General features: G+C 37.2%; 1 protein-coding gene across 7 annotated transcripts in view; it reads left to right on the plus strand.

The window, feature by feature from the left end:
• Positions 1-12,645, plus strand: part of VPS13A (vacuolar protein sorting 13 homolog A) — a 103,407-nt gene that overhangs the window by 18,941 nt on the left and 71,821 nt on the right. For all 7 annotated transcript variants that reach the window (XM_061370296.1, XM_061370298.1, XM_061370299.1 and 4 more), the window contains exons 15-22: positions 1,349-1,484; positions 2,181-2,275; positions 3,044-3,186; positions 4,500-4,701; positions 4,783-4,897; positions 5,971-6,107; positions 10,796-10,928; positions 11,723-11,840. In XM_061370296.1, coding sequence (XP_061226280.1) covers positions 1,349-1,484; positions 2,181-2,275; positions 3,044-3,186; positions 4,500-4,701; positions 4,783-4,897; positions 5,971-6,107; positions 10,796-10,928; positions 11,723-11,840 — 1,079 coding nt within the window. The remainder of the gene's footprint in view (positions 1-1,348; positions 1,485-2,180; positions 2,276-3,043; positions 3,187-4,499; positions 4,702-4,782; positions 4,898-5,970; positions 6,108-10,795; positions 10,929-11,722; positions 11,841-12,645) is intronic.

Here is a 12,645-nt window from a genome sequence, read left to right on the forward strand (position 1 = left end):
TACCTTAGACTCTAGCGTCAGCTGCTGCCTCAGACATGATGAGAATCATAGATTTGAGCATTACTGCTTTTTTTTTCCATGGCAGTAGTTCTTCAACACCAGCTCTTTGGTGTCCTAGAAACCTCTGATTTCAAGGATTTAACAGCCATTTTTTCTAAGGCTCTGTCCATTCTTTCCTTGGACTGTTCACTTTAACATCTGCTTAATGACTTGGTATCCTGGATAAGGGGACTTTGGAGAATTTTGTTCAATTTTTTTGAGGCCTTTTGTTGTTTAAATGACATCTGCATCATCTCTCTGGGCTGAATCTATAGCATCAGTTCAGAAGCCTTTATGTTTTTATGGTGATTCCTGCTTTCCATTGGCCTGTAGATGGATAGATGTGACAAGTCCCTTTAAAATTCTGATTTGTAGCCATCTGTTTTCCCTAGTTGTGTTGTAGAAAGGCCTTGGGCTTTTTCAGTGCTGAGAAGGGATCTCTGTCTCACTTTGGATATCACGTTTACTAGAGCATCTCTAAATTCAGGGCTTATCTGCAAGTGTTTGTCTTTCTGGGTCACATTAGTCATGAAGGAAAAAAAAATGGTTTAGTTCACTACAGTTTTGAGGACTCCTATGTCTCTTAGATCACTTGATGGTCATTTGCTGTCCCTTATGCCAAGCTTTCAGTGCTCAAGTCTGGATGTAGTTTGCGCTTTCTGGGAGGACCCAGTATTGGAATAATCATTGGCATCAGACAGGATGTCCCTGGTTGTTGAAATAGTGGATGTGGGAGGAGGGAGTGCTTTGTTGCTGTTACAGCTACATATATCAGGTCCCGAAGCAGTGTTCTGTATTCCTTAGAGTAAGTACTGTATTACAAGGGTGCTTTAATTTTTTTTTAGTATTATTTTTGCTTTGGACATCTATCTTGAAATGAAAAATAAAGGGATCATTTAAAATTCAGCCTTTGCTGGCTATTTAATTGCTTACATATGTATTTTTAATGATTCCTTATAATTGCATTGTTGTAGTATAGAGCACAGTCTAACGTTATGGACTTCTTTTTTTCTTTTTTTTGTGGTGAGAGCTAAAGAGAAAATCTACTATATAAGAAACATTTATTGACTATATATCAGCTGCTGCTTTTTGCTTGCTTTTTTTGTTAATAAAGGTGGTTAGTTTTAGGCAAGTGGGAATTAGTATGATGATGCACTGTGTACTTGAAAAAGTTATTAGACAAAAAAATAAAAAATAAGATGTTGCTTTTCTTAATGATTATCTAATGATGTTTTCATGTGTTAGAGCAGGTCTTGAGTCTATATTTTTCTTACGAAAATTACTTATTTGAAAATTTCTTAATTTTCAGGCAACTAAGGCTGGATTAAAAATCTACAGACCAGGAGTGAAACAAGATGATGAAAATTCTGGTGGCTGGTTTAGTTGGATATGGAACTGGTCAGGTGAAAAAAAGCAGGAACAAAAACAAGAAGTGAAGGGTTCAAGTATGTTCACTTACTGTTTTGTTTGGGTTTTTTTGTGTGTTTTTTTTGTCCCCCCTATTACTAGAAATTACTTTTAGAATAATGTGACCCTAGCAATGGAACATTGCATTTGTTTAATATTTGGGCTGTCAGATTATTGACATTTGCATTTACTCTTCCCCTTTTTATCGCTGATAAAGTTGTTAACTGCGTGTTAGAGAGCTACCTTACAATTCCTTCATAAGTCTCTTTGAGCTGTCTTTGTGCTTTCTTCTGCTGCAGTTTTCGCATTTGTCTGCATAGGGTACTGTGTATGGGTACTTGAAGAAAGTGCTATGAAACAGTAGCAGTTAATGCAACATGATTTTACTTCCATTCGTTTTGTAATTTGGCTATTTCATGTGGTGTATTAGAGTTTGAATCACTTAAGTATATACAGGACACCTAGTGGAGGTTGTGAAGCACAAAGTAAATCAGAAAGGTTGCTTCTGTTGTGTAGCAGGCTTGGAAATAGTGTAGGTCAGAATAAAAGTATAGCTGCATTTTAAAGCGTGCTTTAGGACACTCCAGTAATTTAAACTGCAGAGATTTTGCTTGGATTTAGGACAATATTAACAGTATCTGCTGTAAGTTACAGAGCTACTGGAACGTGTATAACAGTATTTTCATTTTTGCAATACCTGTGCTGAGTTTAACTAACCTCATGCAATGTGACAGGTCTTGAAGAGCTGATGACACTTGAAGAGAAGGCTAAACTTTATGCAGCAATTGGATATAGTGAAACAGCCGTGGATCCAACCCTTCCAAAATCGGTGAGTCAAAACCAGCTGTGATCCCAAACAATTGGTACTACTAATAAAAGTCTACAGATAATAACCACCCTTAAAATTACTTAAAGCTGTCTCTGTATTTGAATACTACTCTGACACTTCTTACCTAAGTTACTGCATTCTGGCTTTTTGTAGTTTTTAGAGGGTGGTTATATAGCTTACTTTGAATATTCTGAAAAAGTTCAGAAAGAAATTTTGCTTGCTAAGGTTAAATGAAATCATATAAAGTAGTGTATTGGTATTTAAGTTATGAAATGATTCATACCCTCTTACAATTTTGAGGTTTTTTTTTTTTTTTTTTTTAAAGAAAGTGCACTGAGAGATTCTCCAGAATCTTAAACATGAGTGATAGTATGTGAGGTAGAGTAAGTTAGTTATGAGGTAGAGTGAGTTACATAAGAGAAGAGGTGACTAAAGGACTGTAGTAAGGAAGAGCAACAGTTTGAACCATTCAGAAACAGTCTAAGTAGTTTTTATGTGAGATACCATATATGGTACAGTGGACACCTTCCAGGTCTACATCAGAGGCCTTTTAACTCAGAATGTGGTGTCGGCACCAGACATGTTTGTAAGCATAGTAAACTCTTCTATAACCCTGCCTTTTCGTAATAACTAATTTGGAATGACTTTTATATGAGCTGTAAGTTATTTATAGCACTGGAAACGTAGTATCAAACTGGTGTTTATAGTTTTCATCTCTTCATAAATTGTATTTACGATCCACTGTTGTTGTTTTTCCTTCATGTCTAGTATGAAGCCATGAAGTTCTCTGTGAAGTTACTAAGCATGTCTATATCAATAAGGGAAAACAAGCAAAGTCCTGAGCTGGTAGAATTTGCATTAGCTGGCTTGAGTACCGTATTTACCCAGCGACCAGGCGCACAAGCAATAAGGTGAACTTTCTTTGTCAAACTGGTTTTGCTCTCTATAAAATGTTGATGATGGCTAATAAACATTTTAAGGCTCTGTTATGATTTTTAACTTACATATTTCACTGTCATTTCTTGTGCAGTTTAGCAGCAGAATCATCCTGCAACTAGCTGATGGATGAAGTATATACAGATGGATACAGTTTCTATGATTTAAGTTCTCTCTGGCTTCAGATTATTTTGTGCCACTACAGATTTTCTCCTTTTTTTCAGTTTAGCATTGTTCCATACAAGAAAGCCATTCACTAACTCATTTCTTGCTTTGAAAAGTGACTGTTAACTCCTTTTGAAACTTTATCTGAGTATTTGATCTTGTAACCAATTGTATAGTAAAGTGATCTTGTACACGTGTATAGGCATTTAACATGACTGAAAGGTTCTTGAGCTTTCAGTTGACCCTTTACATTTGCAGAATAAGGCTGTAACAGATGATTTTGGCATGCTTTTGTGCTCTCACAGTAGATGATGAAAAGAGCAGAATGTAATCTTTTACTTTCATTTCAAATGTAATGACTTGAAGATTTAACTTTCATGCTTTAAACCTTGTCCTTTCTATTTTGATATTAAGTTGTTATTGAACTTGTGGAGTTCTATGCCTAAATTAAATTTTGCTTGCAGCTTTTCTGTTTATTCCCCTGCTCATCTAAGTAGTCCTAATAATGCATTATAGAGAATATAATGAGAAAAAGTGAAGAGAATATTATACTTTCACATTGAAACACTTTCTTTTAAGTGTTGGGAGATAAAGATCTTTGGTTGAAAGCTGTTAGAGGTAGGTATGGTAGTGAGAGAACATAAATCCAACACCTAAATAATACTTCCTCAGAGTAATGAGACTTAATGTTGTGCTGCTTTTGTGATGTTTATTTTATTTCTCTGCACTGGAACCCTTCCCTCTGCTGTATTTCTGTTCCCCAGAATAAGCTGTGGCATCTAATTCCGGAGCTGATAATACAGAATTCCAGTTTGCATGTCTCTTTCCTGCCCTGACACCTGTCCTCATGAAAAGTGTATGAAGTGAACAACTTGGTCCCCTTTTCTTAGCAGGGGCTAATAGACACAGAAGATAATGAAATGAAAAACAGTTAGCACATGGGTGTATGTCTTATATCCTTAGACAATGATATTTATATTTAAAGTAGGGTAGTGATATGTTGGTTTTTGTTCGTTTTTTGCTTTTTTTCTTTTCCGCAGCTTATTCCTTATACTCTTGTCATCTAATTGTATCTACGCAGATGGATATTACATACGAACATGCTGTTTACCTTTCTTTACAGATTTGAAACAAAAGTTACCTCACTTGAAGTTACAGGCATGTCCCGAGAAAAGTGCACACCCTGCCTTCTATCTTCTCGAACGGTGTATTCAGATGAGAGTACCTCACTCTTAAGCATAATGTTTGAGACTAATCCTTTGGATGAGAAAGCAGATCAGAGGCTTAGAATAGAATCACAGCCATTGGAAATAGTGTATGATGCTGTAAGTAAATATTTTAATAAGGTAAAAATATAAAAAATCTTAATAGTAAATATTACATGTATTTTTTTTTTATTTTAACAGATGACGATAAATAGCTTAGTGGATTTCTTCAGGCCTCCAAAAGATGTCCATTTAGAGCAGTTGACATCGGCAACTCTGATGAAGCTTGAAGAGTTTCGTGAAAAAACATCAACAGGCAAGTGCTGCATGCTCTTCTGATTGCACATTCACGCAAATTTTATATTTTAGGGGTATGAAAATATTACATGGTTGCACATGGGGATGCATGGATCCAAGTCACAGCTTTCTAACACAGTACCTAAGTAAGCTGAATTCTTCAGTCTCATTACAAAACATTTGTTCTAGGTATTGGATAATTTTATGTCATCTTTTTCAACTTCAGCTTCCTTTGTAAAATACACTTAATGCCCTGAGATAGTATTTCACTATCTATTCTGTCATGCTCCCTACAGGGTTGAAAATGGTTTGTTACTTCTAACTTTTCTGTATTGTTCATCTGAGTAAATGGTCTTAATTGTTTCATACTTTAAAAAAACTGCTTCGTATTGATATATGACTAATATATTCAGAGATACTGGTCCTCTAATGAAACCCCTAAATCCTTTCCAGAGTTGTTGCTTTTCATCTGCCTCTATACAGGTGTTATCACATTATTTATTCTGCAATATATATTGATTATATTCGTCTATTTTCCAGTGACTTGGCATTAAAACCTTTCCTCAAGTTTAATTTCATTCTGTTTATCTCTAGAGATCTTATATTTTGACACATGAATGAAAGTGGTGAATACTTTTAAGACTTAATACTGAGATCAACACTAGTAGTTTGTCCAGTATAGTTGGGTACTTCCAGCAAGAACTTCTAGAACAATTAAGTTTTTGAATCTATGGAGCACAGTGGGTTACCCCAGCAATTCCAAGTTGCAGTACAAATTCCAGTTCTTCTTATTTCATCTGTTGTTCAGTATGAAACTGCTTTGGATTTGTATATGTTGTGGTGTTGTCTCTACTTTTCCATTAGCATCGTTTGCTATTGCAATTTCGTCTACTTCTTGCTTCTTTAAAGGCTGCTGGTAATTATTGGTTCAGAAGAAAACTGAAGAGCATGTGTACCTGTAGTTAAACTCAGTTATCTAGCATTCACAGCTCATTTAAAGTTAGACTTGGATTTCTTTTTCTATCTTCTTTTAATTCTGTAGCTTCTGCATGGAATACTTGGCTTGTATTTACTAATTACATTATTTTTCAGGTTTGTTGTATATTATTGAAACCCAGAAAGTTCTTGACCTCAAAATTAACCTCATGGCTTCATACATCATTGTTCCACAGAAAGGATTCTATGACCATACATCAAATTTATTACTCCTGGATCTTGGTAGTCTTAAGGTATGTATTTTCTTAGTGAAGTAACTTACTGAAAATGACAGCTCAGCTTCTGTGTTATTTCCAGTTTCTTAGTATGTGTTTTGTGGTAGTGGTTAAGTAAAAGTTCCTCTTGCAGTTTATATATTAGACATTTATTTTAAACTGCTTTCCAGTTAAGGCAGAAATTACTGAACACTTCTCAGTAGATTATTTCAACCCAAAAGAATTGTTAGAAAATAATCCTCCCCTGGAATGAAACTACAGTTGATGCTTTGAACTCTTAAGTGGAAAATATCTAATAATATTTTACCTTAGAATATAAAATAGTAAGCTTTGTAGTTATATGATTAAATGGTCTTCTTATTTTCACTATTACTATTATTTTTATTATCAGTTACCTTTTGGGCATTCAGTTTACTTTAAAATGAGAAAAGTAAACACACTGTCACTTTTTAAAGTAACCTTGATGAAACTGGAGATATGTTTGAGGTGCTTCATGCAAGGGAAAAGTTAAAAAGGTAGTTTGTGTTTAAAATTCTGATTTAGCACTATAAAATCATAAAGAGACTGTTTCTGCGTATTATTAGCAATCTTTTTACTCATTGATGAACTTGTGTTCTTTCAGGACAAATGATCTTACATGCATGCAGGCAATTAAATTTTCCTTTTTTTTTAACTTGTACTCTAGGTAGGAGTGATTCTTCCACTTACTATCAGTCTGGATTGCTTTACCTGCTTTTTTAGCAAGTAAAACTTTTTAATAACCTGTTTCAAAGCTTAAAATCTTGTGAAAGTGAAGTAAGATTATTATGTCTCTGCCACAGACTGACTTTTTGAACATGTGTGTGTCAGCTAGAATCATAGAATAGTTTGGGTTTGAAGAGACCTTCAAAGATCATCAAGCCAAAACCACCTGCAATGAGCAGGGACACCCTTAACTAGACCAGGTTGCTCAGAGCCCTGTCCAACCTTGCCTTGAAGATGAGACATCCCCTCGTACAGTGATGAGGCATCTACCATCTGTGTGGGCAGCCTGTTCCAGTGTTTTGCTACACTCTGTAAAAAGATTTCTTCCTTATATATAGTCGAAAACTGCCCTCTTTTAGTTTAAAGCTATTACCTGTTATTCTATTGCAATAGGCCTTGCTAAAGGGTCTCTCTCCACCTTAGAAGCCTCCTTTAATATACTGAAAAATCTCCTCAGAGCCTTCTTCAGGCTAAACAACTGCAAATCTCTCAGCCTTTCATCCCACTGATCATCTCTGTGGCCTTTCTCTGGACCCACTTCAACAGGTCCATGTCTGTCAGGTACTGGGGAACCCAGAGCTGAACGCGTTACTCCATGTGGAGTCTCATAAGAGTGAAGTAAAGGGATAGAATCACCTCCTTTGACCTGCTGGCCATGTTCCTTTTGGTGCAGCCCAGGGTACAGTAGGCTTTCTGGACTCTGAACACACATTGCTGGCTTATACCCAGCTTTTCATCCACCAGTACCCTAAAGTCCTTCTCCATAGGTCTGCTCTCAATCCCTTCATCTACCAGCCTGTATAGATCACATAATCATATGGGTTGAAAGACCTTGAAGATGAAGTCCAACTATTAACTAGCACTGCCAAATCCACCACTAAATAATGTCTGTAAGCACCACAAGTCTTGTAAGTATCTCCAAGGATGGGGACTCAACAGCTTCCCCGGGCAGCCTGTTCCATTGCTTGACAATTTTTTTTGAAGAAATTTCCCCTAATATTCAGTCTAAACCTTCCCTGGCACAGCTTGAGGCCATTTCCCCTTGTCCTATCACTTGTTACTTGGGAGAAGAGACTGACCCGCACCTCACTGCAGCCTCCTTTCAGGTAACTGTAGAGAGTGATAAGGTCTCTCCTGATCCTTCTCTTCTCCAGACTAAACACCGTGAGGTCCCTCAGCCACTCCTCAGAAAACTTAATGCTCTAGACCCTTCACCAGCTTCACTGCATGCTCCATCTCCTCAGTGTCTTTCTTGTAGTGAGGGGCCCAAAACTGAACACAGGATTTGAGGTGCAGCCTCACCAATGCTGAGTACAGGGTGCTGCTGGCCAAAGTGTTTCTGATACAAGCTGGGATGGTGTTGGCCTTCTTGGGCACAAGCTGGCTCATGCTCAGCTGGCTGTCAACAAACAACCCCAGGTCCTTTTCCGCCAAGCCACTCTTTCCCAAGCCTGCAGTGTTGCATGGGGTTGTGGCCTAAGTGTTGGACCCAAGTGTAATTGTTGAATGTCATATCATTGGCCTTGGCCTGTCAATCCAGCCTGTCCAGGTCCCTTGGTAGAACCTTACTTCCTTCAAGCAGATCAAAACTCTGCCCAACCTGGTATTGACTGCAAACTTACTGAGGGTGCACTCAATCCCCTCATCCAGATCACTGATAAAGGTACTAAACAGAACTGGCCCCAGTACTGAGCACTGGGGAATGCCATTTGTGACTGGCTGCCAGTGACACCAGGCTCGGAGCCAGGTAATAGAATGGAACCACCCACCTCCTCCACTCTGCATATAGGATATTACTTCCAGGATAATACACAGAAGAATATGTTTCAGTGTCAGACTCCAGTAAATGTTCAAGTTTTTTTTTTCTCTTCCTGAAATGCATGAGTAGTTTTCGTAGTGCATCTGACTCTTGAGTTGGTTCCTGTCCTTTAGTAGAAATTCAGCAATACCAAAAGAGAAAAGTTAGATGCCTCTCAGGATATGATGAATAATTCTGTATTCAATTTGATAGGCATATGCTTAAGAGAGATACAAGTTATTTGTTGAGTTGGTATGTTTAATACAAAACAATATCTTTCCCTCAGTTATGTACTGGATAAGGTCAAGTCCAAATGGAGAAAATGGCATATAAAATTAAAACTGTATCTCAATGGTAATGGTAATGCATAAGTGCACTTAATTAAGGTTTCTCAGGCACTATTAATCTGATAATTCTGAATAATCCATCTGGAAGTTTTTTTTTATGTAAAAGTAGTCATACTAGTCATTCCAGTACCACTGGAAGAAGAAATGCTATGTCTTAGACATTAGTATTTGAGCCTGTTTCAGTGTTACCTTGAATATTACCTGGGTCTGACAAAAGCAGATGGAGATCCAAAAATCATTCGACATTTAAGGATGAGAACAGCCACATTTCATCAGAGATGAAAAGCAGAGAGGACATGTAGAAAGTATGGGCATCCCAAAGGTGAGTCATAGGGATATTGACTGCTATTACAGGAAGACAGTGAACATAAATGATGAACAGTCCAAACTCCCTTTTGCCTTTTACTTAGCATAATACCACGACTAAGTTCAACAAGATTCAGAAATAGATTTCATGTTTCTGAGGGGATTAATGGAGTAATATTTTTATATATAAAAAAAACTGAACAGTTATTCTATTGACTGCAAAAGGTTTGAAATTTTAAACTTTGGGGTATAAGTCATTGGTGTTGGGACTGGTCTTGTTCAACATCTTTGTCGGTGACATGGACAGTGGGATTGAGTGTACCCTTAGCAAGTTTGCCAATGACACCAAGCTGTGTGGTTCAGTTGATATGCTGGAGAGAAGGAATGCCATCCAGAGGGACCTTGACACACTTGTGAGGTGGGCTGATGCCATCCTTATGAAGTTTAACCATGCCAAGTACAAGGTCCTACACCTGGGTTGGAGGAACCCCAGGCACAGCTACAGGTTGGGCAGAGAAGAGGTTCGGAGCAGCCCTGCGGAGAAGGACTTGGGGGTGCTGGTTGATAAGAAAATGAACATGAGCTGGCTTCAGTGTGTGCTTGCAGCCCAGAAAGCCAACTGTATTCTGGGCTGCATCAAAAGGAGCATGACCAGCAGGTTGAAGGAGGTGATCCTGCCCCTCTACTCTACTCTCGTGAGACCTCAGTTGGAGTTTTGTGTGCAGTTCTGGTGTCCTCAACATAGAAAGGACATGGAAGTGTTGGAACAAGTCCAGAGGAGGGCCACGAGGATGATGAGGGGACTGGAGCACCTCCCATATGAAGACAGGCTGAGAAAGTTGGGGCTGTTCAGCAGGGAGAAGAGAAGGCTGCATGGGGACCTCATAGCAGCCTTCCAGTATCTGAAGGGGGGGGCTGTAGGGATGCTGGGGAGGGACTCTTCATTAGGGACTGTAATGATAGGACAAGGGGTAATGGGTTAAACCTTAAACAGGGGAAGTTTAGATTGGATATAAAGAAGTTCTTTACTGTAAGGGTGGTGAGGCACTGGAATGGGTTGCCCAGAGAAGTTGTGAATGCTCTATCCCTGGCAGTGTTCAAGGCCAGGTTGGACAGAGCCTTGGTTTAGTGTGAGGTGTCCCTGCCCATGGCAAGGGGGTTTGGAACTAGATGATCTTAAGGTCCTTTCCAACCATAACTATTCTATGATTCTGTGATTCTGTGCCTATTAAAGGAAATTAGTCTATACAAAATATATTGTATAAAACTTCATAGATTTTTGTTTGTGTTTTGCTTCTCTCCTTGAAGAAGAAATGGAGTTTAATACTCTCCATTTTTTGTTTTGATACAGGATACTAAGTTTAAATATCTCCTCTGCTTTGACAGTGGTAACACAGAAGCCCTTATAATGAGGACTTTAATCTCTTGTTGTGATAGGATTAACTGTTTGTAGAGCTAGTGCTTTGGATATTTCTGAAATTCATTTATACTTTTTTGTGACTCTTTTTAAGATGGAAAGCAAAAGTCGTTCTGATTTGTCAAAGCTCGTAGTACGACAAAGCACTATTGAAGAGATAATGTCAAGAGCTTATGACAGTTTTGATATCCAGCTCAGCAGTATACAGTTACTGTACAGCAAACATGGTAAGTATTCATGAAAGTAATCTTTTTCTCTAAAAATATTTTGAGGGTTGTTGTGCCTTTTATACTTTTAACTGTAACAGTGGAGAATCTTTGAAACGTAGTTCTTCAAACTATTATTCTAAATTCAGTCCTATGAACATGTAATGAAATTCCGAAACATACCTTTAGGCCTTAGATTCCAACCTTAACCTTTGCTAAATAAATAAACTTAGAATAAATCGCTTATTTATGAAGATGTCTCACTTGATTTGTTGCATAATAAATGTAAGTGTAATTAATTTATGATATTTTCCTTCAGTACCTTTTCTTTGTATCTTTCCACTTTTAAAGCAGAATCCATGATTAGTTGTAGTTTTGATCCTTTTTTTAGAGTAAAGAAAGGATCAGAATCCCTTATTGGAGGAAACTTTTACTAGTAATTGTGGAACTTAAAGTGCAGAAAGAGTCAGAACCAGGAAAGTCTTAAGCATTTTATTCTTAACCCTCTGATTCCAGAGGGGAATGCAGAGCCTATAGTTACGGTGTCATGCATGTGAAGAATCTGGTCCTTAGAAATCTGCGATATGGATTGGTTAGCTCTTTAGATGTAAACAGTGGAAATCAAGTAGTCTCGTTTGTCTGAAATTTGGATCTTGTGTTTTGATAAATGTGCATTGATAGAGCTGTAGAAGAGATTTTTGTCACCTGCATTTTTAGCAGTATATGCTAACTAATATCAGATACTTTAATTCTGTGATATGTGCAATGAGAAAGAATCTCAATGTTTAAGATGTAGGTTTTCTTTGCTCTTACAGACGAGAAGTGGCAAGAGGCTCGGAAGCTGAAATATTCATCTCAACATATCTTGCAGCCCTTGGATGTAAACCTGGAATTTAGCAGGGCTATGGTTGTTACAGATGCAAGAATGCCCAAGTATGTGTGTTTTCCTGTTTTGAAATTTTTATAGTATACTACTTTCTTTTATTTATAAAAAAGATAATCTGATTATATTTGTGCTATTTTACATTATGAATAGTGGAAGTAAAATACCTTAATTGAGAAAAATAGAGGATAAACCCAAGAAGCTGCAGTATTGAGGAGTTGATAGAACATTACAGTGATATTAAAATTAGAAGTCTGTATAATATATTTTAAGATTGTTATTAAGGATACTAATACCTGTTCTAGTTAGGTCTAACAGCTGTATTTCAGTTCTCATTGAAAATACTGGGGAACTGAAAACTCAAGTCTCTTATAAACATCACAAAAATATTCTGAGAAGTGATCTGCTCTCATATTCCCTCCGTTTTACGTAAGTTACTCATTGTGTTTATTTACCTACTAGAGACCACTTCTCAGGGAAACAGCTCATAATACATTAAGTTTGCATTTAGATTAAAAAACCTGGTTATGGAAATTGTGCTCAGAAGAAAATGTGCATTACTATTAATGACGAAACTTTGATGTTGAAGATGACTGAGTAAAAGTGGCAAAGATTATATTTGCAAATATTTTGGAAAATGCATCTTCACTAATATATCTGAAGGACACCACTAATTAAAAAAATCTGATCAATTTGAAGTACTTGAAAACTAGCGCATTAATGCCTTATGTAATTTGTTTGAGTCATTAAGAATCATATTGCTTAGCTACAACAAGCTAGCATATACTTTCTTAACACTGTTGGAAATTTGTTTTTTAGCTACAAACTTCAGAAAATTAATGGCATAAAAATAGA

This window comes from Neopsephotus bourkii, unplaced genomic scaffold (assembly GCF_033783945.1).
Source record: "Neopsephotus bourkii isolate Nb327-2 ecotype Australia unplaced genomic scaffold, CSIRO-AGI_Nbou_v1 NB_1535, whole genome shotgun sequence".
Lineage (NCBI taxonomy): Eukaryota > Metazoa > Chordata > Aves > Psittaciformes > Psittacidae > Neopsephotus > Neopsephotus bourkii.